We start from the raw sequence: 21,320 nt of genomic DNA, 5'->3' as shown, positions 1-21,320 counted from the left end.
ATTGACCGTAAAATACATGCATACCACCGCTATATATATAAAATTTTTCTATAATTTTCGCATTCCTATAATTTTAATTTTCTATTCATCCCTTTGACTCACTTTTGCATGATTAAAATTTTAAATCCCGTAAAAATAGTTCATTCTACTATAACCCATAAAAAAAGTAGGATTTATTTACTCAGTGGAGAATTCAATCTGATTATGGGACGTAAATACACGTTAAGGCCAAAAGGGTTAAGAAATTAGTATTAAAAAAGACAGTTTGTCTGTGATAATATACCAATCGGAGCATTTTTCAAGTATCAATATTTTTATCGGTATTCCATTCTAGTCCTTTGGTGGTGTATGATGCTTTTATATTGTTTTAATTTCTTATGATTTTCATCATTAATAAATTAATTCGTTATTAAATTGTTTGGTGTTGATTTAAAAGATATATTTGAAATAATTCAAAAGTTAAGTGAAATGGATTTTTAGCTCAGGTGGAGTGGATTTAGAAACTGGAGTCATTGCTGCATTTTGAGCCTTGCTAATGAGTCTACAATCAAAAATCTTTTCTGGGTTTAAGGCTTTTTCCGCCTCGATTGCAGTTATTTACAAAGTAACTATCTCATCAAGAGTTGACAGAACGTAATCCTTAGAATGCTTATTTATTTAGTAATGTGGTTACATTGAAGATACATTGATTTTAAATAAAGGGCTTGAAATAAACAGACAAATGTACCTCTAATTAGATATTTTAAGTAATATAGAATATAACAATAGTAGTTAAATATCATATGATAATACTTGTTGCAACATTAATCAAGAAAAATAATAGTGTGAGAGAAAGAGAAATTACCTGTTACTTCTCGAACTCATTGCTGTAATTCTACACTTAAATATTACTAAAACCAAAAAATAATATTAAATAAGAAGTACCTTTGCTTCATGAAATTTCTTGTATTCCTGTGGCTCTTGATTAAAACATTTAATCGAACACTCTTTGAAAGTAATAAACATGCATTTGAAGGAATTGAAGGAATCATCTAATACTTTATACATTTTCTTACTAGTGAAGGAACACCTTTAAAACTATAATACAAACAATTATACAGCTGCACTGATATATCTAGAATTTTTACAATTTGTAAAGGTCATGTCTGTTTAAAATAAATATTACATAACGTTGACAACTTTGTGCAGGTCTTTTGGGTTGTGAAATAAATATGGCATCAGGATTTTCACAAATATGAATGTTCTTTGCTGTCCTTTGCCGTTAATGACATGCAATTTGCAATTCCATTTAACTACCTTGACAAAAGTTTGATTTTGCCAAATATATCTTCAACATGGTTGTATAGTACACTAACTGTATGTCGCGCGACACAAATTTATACATCAAGGATAAATTAGGCAACAAAAATTCCATCAATAAGAGATTTTCACATGGAAGTTTTGATTGTCTTTACAAAACTTTTTGCTCGGTTACGTAGGAACTTCACTGCTGCATCTTTTCCCCAAGAGCAGGGCAAAAGATAGGAAAAGCAAAATCCAATTGATTTGGTTTTCTGGTTGACCACTGGTTTCTAGACATAAGAAAAAAAGACATTACATGAATGGCTTATCTATTTAAACATAAAAGACAAATAATTAACACGTTCGCTGCCATCTATGAGTATTTTCGTAGTTGGTATATGATCTACACAAACAAACTACGAATATTTTATAACTTCTTTTTCTAAAAGTGCGTTTCCTTTTGTAATAAACTAAGTTGAGGAAGCATGGCAACGAATGTGCTATGATAAGAAACCACTTTTTAGCTATTTAAAGCAAAGATTTGAATATTATTTAAAGATAAACTAAAAATTTTATGGGCTTTAGAAGAAATTGATTACTCCGATTTATTAGCATATACATTTTGTTGGATTACTGTTAAAAAAACCTTATTATTCTATTTAAAGATAGCATTTAAATTCAAAACAATCAAGCCTTTAAGATATTAAAAATGAAAGCTTTTCTTTTCCCTCTATCATTTTTCTTGTTGAGAAATGAAATGGATAACTTCTAATTATTTTAATAATTCCATTCTTTGGTCGTTTGCTTTTTCATACAGGAATCCTAAAAATAATTGGTTCATTTGAAAAAGAAACTATAAACTTCTTTGAGATCATTAATTTTATTAGAATGCTGGTAGCCAGGTCTAAGTTAAACTATAGAGCGAAATAAGTCAATTTGAATAAATAAAAAAAAGTATAATACAGCATCAATTTTCGGGAAACTAAATTAGGAATTTTATGTCCAGTGGATCTGTTCAATCAAAATATGCTGAGTGGCACTGGATAGTTACTGCAAAGGGTTAAGCATGTTTTTCCCAAAGGTCCCCCGGGGCATTCCAGCAGCACTAAAACTATTTCAAGCATGGTGGTTTATTTCCTGCACTACATGTATCAAAGTATTTAATGCATGGTGGTTCAGTTTTTAAACCACATAATGAAGAAGGTATATTTTTATGTTTTAAAAATATACTGTCTTCATCCAGTGGTTTAAAAACTGAACCACCATGCATTAAATACTTTGATATAAGATGTTCAGGGGATAAATTTCTATGCTTGAAAGTTAAAAGGGGAGAGTCGTTTCTGAATATCGTGTAGAAAGAGATGGAGGCCGTGTCGCACGACACGTATATAGACAGTCGATTTCCAGCCCGAGCTGCAACAACATAGTGGTGATAGCAACAATATGAAAATGCGCCTTTTCCAGCTTGGTCATCTTTCACGTTTCCTGTCCGTTGAGATAAAATTTCATAGACAGCTTATGCTTATCCGACAGCTATGTCGACACCAATAGTAAATTTAAAACCAAGCAGATTAGGTAGCTGTGTAGGGATATTAAACTGAAAGATGACAGCAGTGTGATCAATTAAAAATGGTTTTAGCCTAGTTATCATATAAATAAATTTGTAAAAACTGCGCATTTTATGAATTATAAAATATTAAGACCACAACGTGCGCTTACATTCATTTATTTAATTTTTTAAAAATAACTCGAAGTATAAATAATAGCTTTTTAAAAATATTGAAATATTAATTATTAATTAATTATATTTTTCCACTTGACAAATCTAGTAAAATAGTAATTTTTATTATTACATTTGTTTGAAATTTATTATTTGTTTACAATCTTTTATAACAATTATATGTTTAATCAATGAATAAGGGCTATTGTTAATTTTTCAAGAATTTTATTGCTTTATTTAAAAAATAATTCTCAAATAAATAAATAAAAACATATAATTTTCAAGGTTACTTAAGTAATTAAGGAAAAAAAATTAAAATAAGTCATTAACAAGTTGATTAACTTAAACATGTGAAACTAAATTGACCATTTATTAAAAGATCAGGATGTTCATAGTTTAGGCCCACAAAATGTAAATCCGCCTCTAGCAGACATGCATATAGTATTTTTAAAAAACCATTTCAATGATTGGAGCAACAAGTGTATCACCAAGAAGCTTATTTCATGTTACAGATTTCGTACGACATCTCTAGACCATCAGTTACAACTGAACTGATTACACGCTTGAGAAATTTCAGGGTTTATACATTACTGACTTTATATGGACAAGTACCATATTTTTTTGCCTTTATTTAATGCTAGAAACAGTATAAATAATAAAGACATTGCATATAACTAATGAGATGATTTAATAAAAATTCGTTTTACAAATTATTTTATTTTACAAAATAAAGAAATAAGAGTATGAGAAATGCTGTACGCAATCTCATGTAGTATGCGCGCAATCCCATGTATTACTTAAGTGAAATAATTATCAAAAATGCATTATTTTGTGTGATAAATTTTAATGTAATCGAAATATACATAAATATAGAAGTCTGTTGAATGTCATTAACCTTAATACTTTCAGGGTACTCTCGTTTACTATTCTTAATGCGAGTGACCTTTATTTGTATAAAAAACGCTTTTATCCATATATTAGACAGGAAAAATAATTTAATTAAAAAATATGAAGGCGAAAAACATCGTAAAAGCGTGAAGTGTAGAAAACAATAGGTAAAGATTATAAAATCTCAATGAATGCCATAAGAAACAAAAAATGCCTGTCATTCTTTGTATAAAATATAAAATGTTATAAATGTGATTACGATTCCAATTTACTTAAAGCTTTTCCATTTCCCTGTCATACTTTTAATATTGTTGTTTTAACCTTCGAAATTTTTTTTATTTTTATTTTATAATGCACTGGTGAAAACGTTTATTTCTTTCTCTTTTAAAAAAGGATTTTTAATGCTTATTATTATATATTATTCTCTATTTTTTTAATCTTAAATATAATTCATAATGAGCGATTTTAAATAATATTAAATTTAAAATGTTGTACTTCTCAATTGAATAAAAGATGGCGGCCCAATGTGAAATTAGTTTTTTACTAATTTAATATATTAACTGATAACTAAGACCTCTAAAATTATTAATATATTATGTCTCTATCAGATCTTAAATCATTCAATAACTGTACAAAATTTCAAAACTCTACTACATGAGGAAATGAGTAAAAAATCGATTACAAAATTCCAACTTTATAAACATGAAACGTGGAAAGAATCAGTTAAAGCGTTTAATAATCCCCCAAGAAAGATAAAAAAAAAGGTTAAGATTCGTGCGGTTATTGTTGTCAGTATTATATATTAGGAATTTTATTTCTACTGATATAAACTACTACCTGCGAAAAAATTTTTGGTACAGATAATTTCATAAGAAATTACGCCCCATGAAAAGGAACGTGTCTTTTAAGCTTAATTGTATTATCATCCCATTTTGAAGAAGCATGACGGGACTGCCGTGTCAAATAACGTGAACAACAACAGAGATGGTAACCCTCTTTTTAAACTTTTGCACCACAATATTGGGGAAGTGTAAGACCCACGACGATAAATTTAGCACTCATCAGGTCCACATACGCGACAGATCCTTCATACAATTGGATTTCAAACCTGGAACCCTCTGGTCCCGAACCCAAGATATTAACACTAAGGCACCGCTGAGTCAGGGAATTGTTTATGTTAAGAATCTGTGATAGCTAATAAACATGATATAGGAGTTACAATAGATATAAAGTTATATTGTTTGTAGTAGCCTTTTTAATCCAAAAAACATTTTTTTTTTGCTAAATTTGAAATAAATTAAAAACGGGAAAAAGTTTAATCCTTAAATTAATCGATGACGCACAGCCATTTCAATATTTTTAATAATGTAAGATAACACTCTTCTTTTCATCAGTTTCAATATTGTAACGCCTTCTCTTTTTTCTTCAGGAATCCAGAAAAGATAAGAAGAATGTAATTTAATTTATTCATTTTCTGTTAATTGTTTTAAGTACCTTTTGCCTATATAAAATGCTAATAGTTTGAAAAGTTTATAAAAATTAAAACCAGAATTTTTTAAATTTATATCTCAAAGTATTGTTTAGTACTTGCACTGAAATAATAGTATATTCAGAACAATTCTGTCAGTTATATTTTTACCTATTGGTTCAGCTATTAGTGAGTGAGTGGGTTTTTCATTATTTCCAAAACAGAAAAATAACGCTTGCTGAAAACAAATAACTGTTGGAAAGAATCCGAATAATTAAGGGGTTAAACCGATAGAATTCAATCAATTACTTTTCAGATTTTTTATAGTACATTCGCAATACTATTCAGTTCTAGAATGATTTAATTTTTTTCCTTTTAGAAACTATTTACTATTTTTTTTTTTTTTTTTTGACTCAGAGACACATGAATAATTGAAACTTTATTCACTCATTTCTCTTTTAATTTATTCTATAAATTGTAAGTAATCTCATTAGTAGCTTTAGCAACAAGATTTCCTGTCAATAAAAATAATTAGAAAATTAACCAATTAAAATGCTGAATTTTGGGAATTTACCTTCTTTTATCTCCTTTTTGAGCTGAGGAGTTTCCTTTGCTTTGTTGACACGCTTATCTTCAACAGTATTGATGTGTTCATTTGTTCTGTAAGCTCCATCTGCAAATATGAAGTTTATACTGTCAAATTATGCATATAAAATCGTCCAATTTATAGTATTAATTATTTCAAGTTGTGCTACACTTTTGAAAAGAATATTGTTAGTAAGATTGAGAACATATTCTTTATAGTAATTGGATCGACTGTGATAGTTTAATGATTTTTTTTTGCATATTTTACCGCCATTCGGGTGGTGGGGTGGTGGTGGGGCCTTGAGTACGAGCATGAGAAGCTGCCGTTGGTTCTGAAAGCTTCTAGTGGCTGAATAATGATGTGGTTGATAAACGACCTCTATCACCAATTGCTAGACATATTCATCATGGAGTTTATTTTGAATAGCTTGCAGCGTTTATGTTATAATCCGAGACGCAGTCATTCAGTGCTGCCTCGTATCTACGAATTGGGCAGTGTTATCATATAATTACAAAATAAAAAGTAAATGCATTACCCAAAATAATAAAGCATATTTTAATAGAATTTTGTTTCTTAAAGCACTTTCATTGATTGCTTTACTAAATATTCTATAAATTGATACAGATTATGAGTTTTTTTTTTCATAAATAGTTGACTATCTGATAAATCAAAACGCAACGGTAATATTTTTTCATGATAGCATCCTGCGTCCAGATAAAAAGTTGTGGAAAAGTAAATTGGATGCGGACACCACATAATATTTTTTAGCTAAAACGTTATATATATATATATATATATATTTATTAGTCTATGGATGGGTGCAATATATAATTTTTGCTTTGGCTGTTTTCAACCTAATTTTGTTACAATTTGAGTTGAATACCGTAAGGAAAAACTCGTCCCATTCAACTGGAGATTTGGTTAAATTTTAATGCGCGAACCAATACATACGCGAAATGTGAATAACGCAAAATCAAACTCATTACGAGAGACTTATGCGCCAAACTCCACGAAGTTAATGAATGATAAGTTATTAGGATAATTTTAATATTTTATCAAGTACAATTGGTCAGATTTCTACATGTTTCATTACATTCACTTAATTTAAGAACATTCTTAAAACCGAAACATTTGCTTCAATATTATTCTGTAGAAATGTGGATGCCAGTTAGATTAGAATCATAATAGATAAATAAAAACAGATATTCACAAAGTTAATAAAATAAAAAAAAATATGATCTTAAAATAAATTAATAAAGGGTTAAAAAAGAGCTGAAAGCGAAACATAATTGCCGAATTTTCTAAAAAGTGGGGTCTCGTAATGTGGGTGCGAAGGCCGCAAAGTATCCTAATCAGACACTTATCACTAATTTTATAATGACAGTAAAATAATGAAAATAAAATTTTAACTTCGAATCAAACTTTCTTTTATGTGCTAAAAATAGACGACAAACATTTTTCGGTGACAATAATAATTTTTTTTCTTTATTGTATTATTAAATTTACCAAGTATGAATTTTTGCATTTTCGCATACTTAATTTTCACATATTCTTGCTCTATTCTCTCGTATTTTATTTTCTCCTTGCTCTCTTCTCTCATGAATATTTATCTGGTCATTTATATTTTTATATTCGGAAAGAATCTAAGATTCGTATTTTTTAAAGAACATTTTGTCAGAAATGTTCATTCAACATTCAATTCAATTTTTGAAAACGAAGGTGTACGAAATACTCTGATGAAAGGTGCCGCCATCTAGTAAAGAAAATTGTTACTATACAATGACGAGAAAGCATGATGGACGGAAAATATTTATTGTGGATTTAGTAAAACAAGCCATATAAGGAAAAATAGATTTATGAAAATCCTTAAAAAGTTTTCTGCGTGATAATCCAGACTTATATTGCTTATAAAGTATTTCAAATTGTATTGTAATTTTTTAATGAAATTTAAACTCTTTTCTCGATTCATAGATTTCATTTTAAGGCATTTTATCTTAATTTCGTTGATTTAGAACTGTATTTGATAATTTCTGAAAGGAATTTTATTTTTTTAACTGTATAGTCTTTAAAAATGAAAAGTATAGAACTCAAGTAAAAAGGATCGGATACTATTAAATAATCCTTTGTAAAAACGTTTAGCGTTTGTAATAAACGGAAAATCTATTCAAATAAATGGTGAACCATGTTCATTCAATTCAATTTTTGAAACGAAGGCGTACGAAATATTCCTGTGAAATGTGCCGCCATCTAGTAAAGAGCTTTGTTACTATACATCCAAGATAAATCATAATGAGCGGAAAACATACATTATAGATTTAATAAAGTAAACTATATTATATATAAAAGAAAAATAAATTCATGCGAACTTTTTCTGAGTTATTCAGATTTATATTGTTTATAAATCATATAAATCATTTTAAATTATATTGTAATATTTCTAATGAAATTTAAACTGACTTTCTGATCCATAGAAAATTTTATCTTTATTCCATTGATTTAGAACTGCATCTAATAATTTTTAATAGGAATTTTCATTGTTTAAAAATTTCTTTAACTGTATGGCTTTAAAAATCAAAATTATAGAACTAAAGAAAAAAAAGGATAGTATTAAATAATCCTTTATAACAATGATTAGCTTTTGAAGCAAATTGAAAATTTATTCAGACAAATGATGAACCAAGAATGAGATTTTTAGAAATATCTTAACGCATGTAGGTATATGATGATGGCAGCAAGAAAGTTGAGATTTCAGGATATTACTCGAATCCTTTATTGTAAAACTATCTTTTCTTTCATTTTTTTAACAAATTATCTACTGTTAAAAACATTTCTACATTGATCGTTTCTTGGATTTTCTCTCACATCCTAAATAAAATTCACTCATATGAACAACAATTCTATTTTGAAAGCCCAGTGAAAATTCTGGTTTACTCTGCTTGTGATATGATTGAAAGGAAAGAATTAAATGTTCGGGTATCTCGACAAACACTATTATGAGGCGATTTAAAAAAAAAAAAATGTTAGCACAGAAATGGCAGAGTTTTAAAGCTTAAATGCATGAAATTTTATATTTTGTTTTCAAAATTAATTTTAGTTTGAATAAACGTTGTAGAATGCGGTAAAGGAAATGACAAATAATCTTGCATATATGAGTCTATTTTAGTGTTTATTTTGAAAACCAGCGGAAGTGGTCTCCCCGAAACTTTCTTGCATACTGTCCAATAAATGTATATGTGTATTATTAATCACACGCAATTGGCAAAAAATAGCTACAAATGAGCCTTGAAATGTGCGATCTTCGGAGATTTATAATTGTAGCCACAAAGTGACATACCAAATTTCATACATTTAAGTCATTGAGTTTGAGTTCTCGCATTTATGTACATACAGCATTTGGCTTCAAATTTGATACTTATCTACACTTTATGTACATATACGGTTACCCCTTGACGGATTTGGTTTCAAATTTGATGCTCATCTACACTTTAGATGCTTAATCTATGTAAACAATTTTATTTATAGCTTTTCGTTTTTTAGTTATGTTAACTTTTAATCTGAGAGTCTGACGGACAAACCTTTCTCAATAGATTTCATTCAAAACTTGATAAAAAATCTACAAATTCCGTTTAAGGCTCATATAACCAAATTTAATTTTTCTAGCTCAAAGCACTTTTGAGTTATCGTATTCACAGACAGACAGAAGTAACTCCAAAATGTGTTTTTCGTACTCAAGGAGATATGAAAAATGGACATTCCTGAAAATCTCGAGTTTTAGTTTTTTGACGATTGCTGTGCTTCCTCTTTGTAAACATTGTATATGAAAAAGGACAAAAATAATGCAACAATTTTGAAGATATTTGTCAACAATATGCATTTAAGGGTTAAAACTAATTCTTGTTGTCTACAGAGTTTACTCATGGTTTTCTGAATATTCAGAGACAGTATGCAATCAGAGAGATTACTGGATAAGGACAATATATGTGCTACAATGAATTATTTTTCATATCATGTCATCATAAAGTCAACATATTTATTCTTAGTTATCATTGATTATTTCTTTTTTAAATTGATTATTACATACAATTTTTCCCACACGCAAAGAAATTTTAATCTAATCAAGAACTTTTGAAATTGTACATTGCAACAATTCAAGTAAGAATGAATAGTACAAAGGTGATATAGGCGTGAGTGTGACTAAAGCCTTCTTCCTGATACTTATGAATTTTTAGGATGAATAGAAAAAGAAAAACCCTTCATTGATGATTTAATTTGTTAGATTTATGCTCAATTTTGATGCCACACGATTGCTTTCTTGACCAAGCTTCATAACTTTGAGTCTTGGAATTTCGTAAACATTAGTTTAATCTCCTCGTAATGGAGACTATATCACAGCTGGCATCCCATACACTTAATTTCCAAGTTGGATAGTTATAAAAAATTTAGATACTGACTGACAGGCAGAGCAGGCATCAGGCCAAAATTTGGTGACCAACTCGTTACTCTTTCATTTGATAGATGAGACTGTGCTATACTGCCACCACGGTCTAGTGGTAGCCATTAAATTAAATGAAAAACTATTGTGCATTGAATTCCTTTTTTATATTCCATATATATGAATGCTTCTAGTTTCTTATTTATTTTTTAGTTCCAGGAGAGCAACTAGTTGTTTGTAATCAAAATGGAATTGAGAAAAAAATTTTCTGTCGAAAAGGGCGGGAGAGTTAAGCATCTTTTTCTATTAAATGTAAATTCCTACTTCGTTTTCACATTAATAGAAGTGTTGGATGAGTTTGATTATATTAAAGTCTTGTTTTGAAGTAACACAAGGACCATTTTGGGACGGATTTCGCAATTTTGAACAAACAGCTCGCTCTTCAAACTTTCTCAATACACTAAAGATTGCAGAAAATAACAATGGAAATAATATTATACATATACACATACACTGTTATAATAAAAGTTCAGAATATTATTTGAAATTTTTTTTAGAAATTTTATTTATAATATAAGTTTAGAATAATATTATATTAGTGCGGAGAATAGCGTCTTAAATGATAAATTATAGTTTGTTGGGCATGGAAGGAATTGGTTATTTTTAGTTAATAATTTTTCCTTCATTTTATGCGTAGGTAAAAGATTTGAGCCCATATTTTCCGAGGAAAGTTATTTGCATTTAACATTTTTCCAGTCAGTGATGCCATTTGACAACATGGTAGTAATGGACTTTAAATATCAAGATATATTATCACTTGCGCTCATAGTGCATTTACTTGTTCATAGATGGCAGCACGATCTGGGGGTAATTGACTGATGGATGAAGAATTTGAATTATTTTTGATGAATAATTTTTAAGCATGAAAAATATCAATTTTTTCCCGATATTTAATTTTTTTTTACATATGAATCGTAATTTGAGATGCAGAGAATAAATAATATTAAAAACAATTACTTCCCGAATTCAGGCTGTCTTATTCTCAACCAATGATCGATTAGTGAGTTCCTTATTATGGTTTAATACTGTAAAGCTTGTTATTACGGAGGCAATGACACCTTTGACAAAATGCATGAAATAAAGGATATAATTGTACTTAATAAATGGTATAATTTTTAATTAAATTTATTTTTATTATAATCAATTAGTTTTTATGATTGTATTTCGAAAGTTTAATTTCGTTTTTTAATTTTTAGGAGGAAAATCAGATTACTTTTCGCAGTCTTTGATATCAGTAAATGTAGGGAACATATCTATATTTTGACAAAAGGCCATCGTTTATATAAGAAGCCCATGCAGTTTAAATCTTAATGAAATTAAAAAAGTACTCATGCACATGAGGTTCAAATGTTCGAAAAGTTTGTATTTTGGGATCATATAATTTATGTAGTAGTTCATTTAGCTTCAATTTTTCAAATTTACACCGCTTAGTGTATCAATTAAAGTTGATTTCAAAAGTGGTTCATCTTGATATGAAATGCAATATGTAGTGGCGTAGAGAGGGTAATAGGCGTCTAGGGTATAATAAAAATTTTCCGCCTTTTCATGATATTTCATTTAAAAAATGAAATATTATGAAATGTTCTAATGATTTGTTCTGATAGCACCCTATAACACTGGTGCTTAAGCATCAATTCTCTCCGTGCTCCCCAGTAGTCGCTCCACTGGTTTTCTTCTTTCTTTCTCTAATACAGGCCCCTTTTTCTTAAAGTTTGGGAGATTTCTTATCAGTTGAATGAACAGAAGCGGAGAAGACTAATCACGCATTCTGTAGGTTTAATATAAAAGCACAGTCCCAGATGTAGTTTTACCTTTTACACTGCTATGCTAGGTTCATTTAATACTTGTTCAAATATTATTAAGAAGAAAGCTCTTTTCTTTGCTTAAAATATTTGGGTTTCATCAGCTACTGTCCAAATTATTTGAATTTTCGTAAGGGCAATATAAATACAGAAAAATGATGAATTTTTGTCGTGCATCTTTTGGGAAGCGAATCTGGAAATTGATCTGGAAAATTGAAAATGTTAGAACCATTAAGTTAAAGGTAATGGGCCACAATCTCGTTTGGTAGGGTAGTTAATGAATGTTGCAAAAGATTCTTCGTTATCATCATATTAAACATAGAGCTCATGGAGTAAAGATGCCAGAAATTTTATTGAGCTAAAAGCTGTTTTGCATGCCTAAAATATTCGGGACTCATTTGCTACTATCGAAATTTTTTGAGTTTTCGTACGGTCAAAATAAATACTGAAAAAGGATGAATTTTTGTAAAGCACCGTTTGAAAAGCGAATCTGAAACTAATAGTTTAATAACAAAGAATCTGGAATTCCATGTTATATGCTATACGATTTCATTGAGTGGTACAAACCGGGACGTATGTGACACGAATACATAAAAGTTTTTTTTTCCTAATTTTTTCTTCCACTTTGTCACCTGCTGACATTTAAGTTGGAGAAAATGTATATTTCTAAAAATGAAATTTCATTTATTGGCATGAATTTTATATTTAAAATCAATCTTGATTAGCTGGAAAATTAACTGCCATGATCAGAAAAAAACTGTTCACTTTTTTATGAATTATAACGGATGCTGAATATGTTTTTTCTTCTTCAAACTAGCAGCATTTGGGACAACCACGCCAGGTGCTTTCTCTGAGTTCTTCTATTATATGTAAAAATCTGTTACATTTTTAACTCCCCCCCCCACACATATTAAAAAAAACTTTTTTTTTTTTTCCAAATAATCTTACAAATCTTCTAAATAAACAATTATACACTGGTTATTCAAAAACATTTACAAATTGTATATTAAGATCTGCAAATTATACCAGTAGAAAAGATAATTCAGAAAAGAACAGTTGTTTATAAAAAACTAAATAAAAACATTCTGGAAGATTATTAGAATTTTACCGTCACAAAATCTCCCAAAATTGATTTTAAAATATTCTAAATCAGGATTTAAAAAAATTTTTTTTTCTTATGATTATTTCTGATTGCAAAAGTAATTTGCAACTTACTTATTTAGAAAAGGAAAAAATAAAACTAGCCAGTTGGTAGTTGAATGTGTGTAATTACAAAACTTTTATAGAATTAACGAATTAAGAATAATTACTGATTTTTTTTTTGCTTTATAATGTTGAAGAATTTGTGATAAGTAGATTAATTTATTCGCAGTGAAAACTGAATGGGAATCCAAATTTATGGACCATTCTGTCAAATAAATTTTACATAGAAAATATCTTTTAATTATTTTTTTCCCATAAATCTTTATAATTAACTCTTCCAAATTCTACTAAATAAAATTTAACTTCATTCAGTAATTACAACGGATGAAACGGTTAAAAGATTTGTTGCAAATATATGAGATATTGGTTCGTCAACGAATAAGTAAGGTCCATTTCGACTATTTGAGAAGTTATTTAAATGCAAAGAAGTTATTTATTTATATTAAATCTTATTAGAAGCTTTATTATTTATTTATATTATATTATTAGAAGTTATTTATTTATATGCAAAATTTTATTTAATCTCTTTTAGTAACGCTTTCCGGATTTTTCTTAAAGCATTTAAGGTAGAGCTGAGAATTATCTATAATAATCTTTATTAAAGTGCTTGAAAATTCTTAAAGAATTCGCTAAAACCAAATTGATTTTCCGAATAATTTTGGCAAAACAGTATTAAAAATATCCTTTGACTCTTTCTGGTTGTCAAGGTTCCCCTGGAGGCGAGACTTACAGTAAAGAGGCTCTTTTCGGACTGCATTTTATTTTATGCACAAAACATTTTTTGGTGTTTTTTCATCCACTTCTATTCTTCTTTCAAGTTCATCTTTTCTAAATTATTCTAATTTTAGCTTCAGGCGTTAAATACGAAGAATGAAAGAGTTGTAGTTTAAATGAACTTGTGATGGAAATATCACCAAATGCGAGAAACTATTTTTCAAAAAGCAAATTAAATCAATTTTAGAGTGTATTCCTTAGTAAAGATTTAAATTAAGATTGACTGCCTGAATAATTTTTGTTTAATAATGTTGAAGAATTTGTTACGAATAAGTTTAATTATGGGGATAGCTTCCTACCTTCACTGGGTCGAAACACATAGTCGAAGAAACACTGACCTAAATCGATCATTTATTGATTTATACGCAAAATATCTTTTGATATCTTTTTCGTCCGCATATTATAATAACCGTAATAAATTTTAGCTTCATTCATTAATTACGAAGGATGAAGTAGCTGGGGCGCAAATGGGCCTGCAATGAAAATCTCGCCAGTGATAGAAGGAGAAACTCCCCTTTTTAAAAGATAGATAAAAGCAATTTTAGAGCGGATCCCTTTATAATGCGTCACCTGGGATTCTGTAGAAAACCTTATCCCGTAAAAGTGAAATGAATTTACATTTGAGGTATTAAAAGCGAAATGACCCATGCCACAGTTTCTGTTTGAAATACTTTCTCTACTGGAAGATAATTGGACAAAATCAAGCCTTACGAAATACGAAATGCGTTGGAAAAGGGATGCTATTATCGGTCTGCAGAAGAAGGGATCTTGGAAATTCCCTTATAATTAGAAAGATTCGAATGAAGTGATTTTCGGTGAGTAAATGAAACCTGTAAGGGAAGCAAAATTCAGAAAATCTATTAAAGAATTTTAGCATCGTAATAACAAATAGATTTCAGCATTTCTTAAACTCTCGATATCAGCTTTAAATTTGCGTGAGCGTCACTTATTATTACGCATCTGGTTGGTGATTTTGTGAGTCGAAATGACTGATGTTGTATCTGATGTTAAAGGAAGTTATAAGTGGATGAAATTCAGAGTTGCATAGAATTTCAATAAATATTAGACGGACGAGAAAGATGTTATGGTAAACAGAAATATATTTATTTTTGAAACTTTGGTTATTTTCACTTTTTTTTCCTTTGAAAGAAATAAGCGAAGACAATTCCAGAAATTTTTCTTGTCGTCCATCAAAATTTTTTTCTTTTACGATTAATTCCTTTAATTCTTATTGATTGACAGGCGTTTTGGTTTTACATTTTTTTCATTCAACACTTTCTAGGGCCGTAGGAAGTATGCTTCCCACCAAATTTATCAATCTTTGTATGAATTTATGTAGGTTGGCATCAGTTCTGACTAATTTTTTAGAAAGACAGAAACTTAGATGCTTCAGTTCTTTATCTTAGATAAAATGATGCGTCTTGATTTGTTACTTAATTATTCATTAACCAAATTAATTAATTAGTCAAATTAAATTTATCTAATAAGCTAAATGAATCCCTTTTCTTATTCTAATTTCAAGTCTAAAAATATTTTAACATAATATGACTAGAAAAAAATGGCCCTTTAAAGGGTTAAAGAAAATTTTTAAACGAAGGCACCCATTTTAAAATCTGTAAGAGCTTCAATTTGGATAGTTTCCGTATTTCCATGTTTGTACTTACCCTACAGATTTAAAATGTTTTTTAGCATTTTGTTAACTAGAGTCTAGTTCGTTAAAAGCTATTCATAATTTGGGAGTTAGTTTTCTATGATTTAATAATTGTTTGAATGGATCAACTGCAAAATCTCTATTTATAATATGCATTCTCAATTAATAAAGCAATTCAAAATAAAAATATAAGTCAATCCTTTAAAAAAGTATATCTTATTAATTGTCTCAAGCACATTTTTTCGATAACCAATCGAATGTTTATTAACAATTATCTATTTAATAGCTAATGTCTTCTTACATTTTTAAGGCTAAAGCGATTCAATAGGATACATGAAAAAATTCTATTTCAAAGTTGCCATTCAGTATTTGAAATTTCCTATTTAGCTTAAAAATTCCAACCATATGTTTGATAATTTACCTTCAATTAAATCGTTAAAAAGTAAATTTTCTGACAAAATATGAAATTTTTTTAATCACTTTTTCTCATAAAATCGTTTGAATTTTATTTCTAAATTTATTTTTTGGGAAGTTACACTAGTTTTTATATTTGTATTAAACATGTTTTAATGCTATTTTACATAATTAAATACTATTTTTTCAAGTTCTAAATCTGGGTAGAATTTTCTTACGAAAAATCTCAAATTAAAATCTAATGCATATTTTTGTTCAAATTTAGTATGTTAATTTCTCAATACGTGCCGTAGTTAATGAACTAGAAAATAAATAACCTGTTAATTTAGAAAAAATTTATAGTTGTTTTAATGTACCGCAATGCAAAAAATGAAAAAATCGTGTTATTTATTAATCGAAACATATTTAAATATTGAGTAGAATTAAAGCTTATTTTTTAGTAGGAACTAGGTAATATGTTTCTTAAGCCATCTGCAATATTTTAAACAATTCGTTTGGTAAACCTCTATTCTAAAACAGTTTTGTTTCATATCCAAAAAAGTCCAAAAAAATTCCTTTTTCTAATTTAAAAAAAATTGTCATTTAATTGGCATAAATTGATTTCATAGATTATTTTTTTCAATCTTTTTTATGCAAATATTAAAAAATATATAACTATTTTACAGCATTTTTCAAAAAAAAAAAAAAAAAATGCCAACTTAGGCATAAAACGAGAAATTATCCTTAACTGGAATAAATTAAATCTTTGTTTTCTTTATAAATCAAGTAATCACAAAATGACTACTCCGCCCGCTGAAAAGCACACGGAAAAACTTAAATGACCGGACCACCACAATAGCAATACTGGTAGAAACTGTGGTTGAATCCTAAGGTCCATCATCGGCCACGTTACAACCCTTCCTTAAGGAAGTACGTCCCGTCATTGATGGGAGGAGTCACACCCCCACCTTTTTATGTACTCACAAGAGTGACGAGAACTAACCACCATGCCGGAAACTTCTCATGCTCAATTACAAGGTGCCCAACCCCGTGGGACTTATAAATTAAGTAAGTAAAAATTATAATCAAACTTCAACTGAATTATGATGCTTAGGTGTAAAATTCCAGAAACTAAGCTCTATTCAATAACCTCCATATCAATGACCGATACTATTTGTATGCTAATCTTCTTGGTTCTTGCTGTTATATAACAGCCAATTAAGATGTAGCATTCAAGTTGGCTTGAAAATTATTTGTGGATTTAGTTTGATATCAATAATCTGACGACGAATCTTTGCAAAATCATTGGAGGAGCCAAGAATTCGTAACAAAAAAATTTATCTTTAAATTGTTTATGATTATATTGGAAATTCTAATATGTTCAGTCTATCTTATTTACGAATTTTGTAGAAGAAATCCCGAATTAAATTCAGTAAACAAAAATCATCATGTTGATTCTATAAATCGCCGTGAAATGTATGTCAGAATCTCGGGAAAATTTATGTCATAACAGATACTTTTAAGTATATATTGATGGTGCGAGATATATCTAAAGATATTTATATATTTTCCATATAATGTTTTACATTCATTCGGTTAATGGAGGTTTCACAGAGAAAATTTCTTAACATTTTGCTTTAGTATATATTTTTTCCTTCCCAAATAATTTGAATTAATTCATATCTTTTTATAAACCAGGTCTACCAATTAAATATTTATTTTTTAAAGCTAAAGTCTTATCAAAAGTTTAAACCCTATAATTCATAGTTATTCCTTAAAAGGTTTTTGAATTCTTCTGCAATTGCAATTGAATAAAATAAAAGCCAGGAACCAATTCTGAAATAAAGATGAATTTAACGTGAGGTATTCCGATTCCTCAAATTGGTTCTAATTAACTGGCAGAAGTAATACAATTCGGTGTACAAAAAAGAAACTTCTTTTTTATTTATAAATGCGTAAAAAAAAGTATCAAAAGTTACTTTCCAAAGTAATTTTTCTTTTACAGAGTAATAAGAAATATATATGAATATATTATTTCCAAATTAAGTAATATTTTTCAAATTATATAGAAAAATTATATTTTCATTAAGTTAAAATCATTTTTCAAATATTTTATTAGAATTTTTATTTTACGTTCCTTTTTTTTTTTTTTTGCGATATCGATTTAATATACTGCATTTTCTTTCCAATTTTGCTTGACGATTTTTTCTGAAGATACGTGGTTAGTTTTTTCATTAAAGACAAATTTCCCGTAAATTCTTCAGTAGAAATGGAGTGTCAAATAAAAGTAAGAATGCTTCCGAAAAGCTTCTAATTCAACAGAGTATTTTTATTGATTAGTTTTATATGATTTGTTTTCTTATAATAAACTCTAGAATTGGGTAATAGCTGTTATTACCCAATTCTAATGTTGTTAAGAATGCGTTAGAATGCTTCCTAAAAGCTTCAAATGCAACAGAGTATTTTATTGATTAGTTTTATATGACTTTTTTTCTTATAATAAACTCTAGAATTGGGTAATAGTTATTACCCTATTATTAACGTTGTTAGAAATATTGCGTTACGAACGCTTGTTACTAAATTAATGCAGTCGTATTTGAAGAGTTATAAACAAAGGAAATTTATTATATTACGGATATAATATTTGAAATAGTTAGATGTTAGGAAAAATTTATAAGCGTATTTAAAGAGCTGCCCAGAATGATTATCTTTTCCCTTATATATTTTGAATCGTTCTTTCTTTGAACAATTTTTAGAAAAAGAATATGGTGGAATTTATCCATAATTATAAGCATGAAGTATTTTTTTTCCTATGGCGTCTACTATTTTATTTTACTATGGCATTAATATTATTTATCAGACATAATTATAACTTTTGAAAAATGTTTTTGTAAATGTTGAGTAAATGTTTTTGAAGACAGGACGAAACATTTCGGTGCACGAACCCTTTCACAATACAACCTTATCTACATAATTTGCTAAACGTTGCTATTTGTGTATATTCACGAATGCTGAACCCTGAATACTTAAAATTCAAGTGCAGTTCTTTGTGGACTTCGGATAGTTAATGTGTTGGTCATAAATAGATTTCTGCATTTTTCTCTTATCTGTGCTAGATATAAATTATTTTATATGTATGATACTTAATAATGGATAGGTGCTTATAAGCATCTATCTTTTATTCAGGGTATAGCTTAAAGTCCTTTCAAATCCTCTAAAACTTTGAAACCCGTTAGTTTTTGTCATAAAACAGCTATAATCATTTAGATATAATAAAGAAACTATATGATCTCTTAGATGGGAATTCTTCCTCGAGATTTTGAGGAATCTTCCACTTTTCAATCCTTTTCGAGACCGAATAACACATTTTTACTTTTTCGTATAAGAAGTATAACGGCTGTATTGTAATCGTAAAAACATTCAAACTCGAGATTTGGACGAATCTCCACGTTGCAGACTTTCCTGAGTTCGAGAAAACACGGTTTTGGCGTTATGTCTGGATGTCGGTGAACACGACAGCTCGAAACCGTTTTGAGCTAGACGGATGAAATTTAGTATACAGGAATTTAGACCAAATTTCTGTCAAAATTTGAATGAAATCCATTCACAGAAAGTCTATTTGTCTGGCTGTTTAAATTCAATTGAACATAACTACAAAACGTAAAGAGCTGGGTAGATAAGATTTGGAACACAGTTGTAGCATCTAAAATAAAGATACATTTCAAATTTTCAACTAAATTCGTCAAACGCTTGATCACCTATCATCTATTTTTGCATGCATCTAAACGCAATAACTCATAAACGGAAGGATTAAAATCAATGAATTTCGATACATGATCTTGCGACATTAATTGCAAGCTTTATGTCAAAATTTGGTGGCGATCAGCTGGCAAATATGTCCAAAATGCATATTCTCTCGATAGATTCAGTAAAAATGCTAAACTCACGCCAAAGATTTATATTTCGTAATCTTGTTCACTAGTACCATATAAGGTTCCCCAATTTAATTCGTAGGAAGGAGAATAAGACCTTTACTGGAGAGTATGCGAGAAACTTTTGTAGAGATCACTCCTGCCGGATGGATTTATGTCTGTTTATCTGTGAACAAGATAAAAGCGCTTTGAACTAGACGGGTGAAATTTGGTAAGTGGTTCTTTATTCCAAATGTTTTGATTTCTATCAAATTTTGATTGAAATCCCTTAATAGGAAGATTGTCTATCTGCTAGTGAACAACGACAAAACGTAAAGAGTTCGATGGATAAAATTGATTGCAAAATTTTAGCATCTAAAGTGTTGATATGTATCAGATTTTAAATTAAATCCATTCTCGGGCTGACCATCTGTCGGTCTGTAGTTTCACGATAACCCAAAAACGCAATAAGATAAATGAAATTTGGTATGCAATCTTGTTTCAAAAATTGTTCCTAACGAAATTTAATTTTAACGGTTGAAAAAAAAAAAAAAAAACGACGTTCAAATGCATACTCTGGTCCCTATAATATACTACAAAGCACTAAATTCTCACATGTGGGAATATGAAATTAAAAATCTGAGCACTCGTGACGTTTATGGACTTCTACAAAACCAGAATTTCTATGTGAGGGAGGGATGAGACAGTTTCTGGGAGACCATTTCCACTAGTATGCACATGTTTTTGTTTGAAATTTTAGTTTCCCACTCCTGTTAAGTGGGTTTTCACGTTTATTATTTTTAGTTTCTTTCAAGCCAAGATAGGTACATCACTTTTTCTGAAATTTTTTTTCCCTTCCATTTCGCATCAAGTTTTATACCTTTATTATAAGCTGCATCGATGTAGTACAAAATTAAAAAAAAACATTTTATCGACTTCTGTCAGGGAATTATTTTTAAAGAACAAATGATTGTAATCCATCCGACAATGTTTCAGAGACTTAAGCAGCAAAAAGCCAATTTGTTATAAAATATGCATAGTGGGATTTAGCTTAAGAGTGCAAATATGTTTTGTCGCTGACAAAGATCTGATTGAGTACAAAAGTTCTAACAGCTCATTTTCAACGCATTTTGTAATGTAACAATGCCAGA

General features: G+C 28.9%; 1 protein-coding gene across 1 annotated transcript in view; it reads right to left on the bottom strand.

Moving 5' to 3' along the window:
• Positions 1–1,106: 1,106 nt before the first annotated feature.
• Positions 1,107–21,320, bottom strand: part of LOC129960308 (lachesin-like) — a 229,173-nt gene continuing 208,959 nt past the window's right edge. The window contains exons 9-10 of the mRNA XM_056073646.1: positions 5,932–6,030; positions 1,107–1,571 (exon numbers count right to left, since the gene is read on the bottom strand). Coding sequence (XP_055929621.1) covers positions 1,471–1,571; positions 5,932–6,030 — 200 coding nt within the window. The 3' untranslated portion in view covers positions 1,107–1,470. The remainder of the gene's footprint in view (positions 1,572–5,931; positions 6,031–21,320) is intronic.

The sequence above is a fragment of the Argiope bruennichi genome, chromosome X2 (assembly GCF_947563725.1).
Source record: "Argiope bruennichi chromosome X2, qqArgBrue1.1, whole genome shotgun sequence".
Classification (NCBI taxonomy): domain Eukaryota; kingdom Metazoa; phylum Arthropoda; class Arachnida; order Araneae; family Araneidae; genus Argiope; species Argiope bruennichi.
Note: the sequence above shows the minus strand (reverse complement) of the source record. Positions and strands in the feature narration are given on the sequence as shown.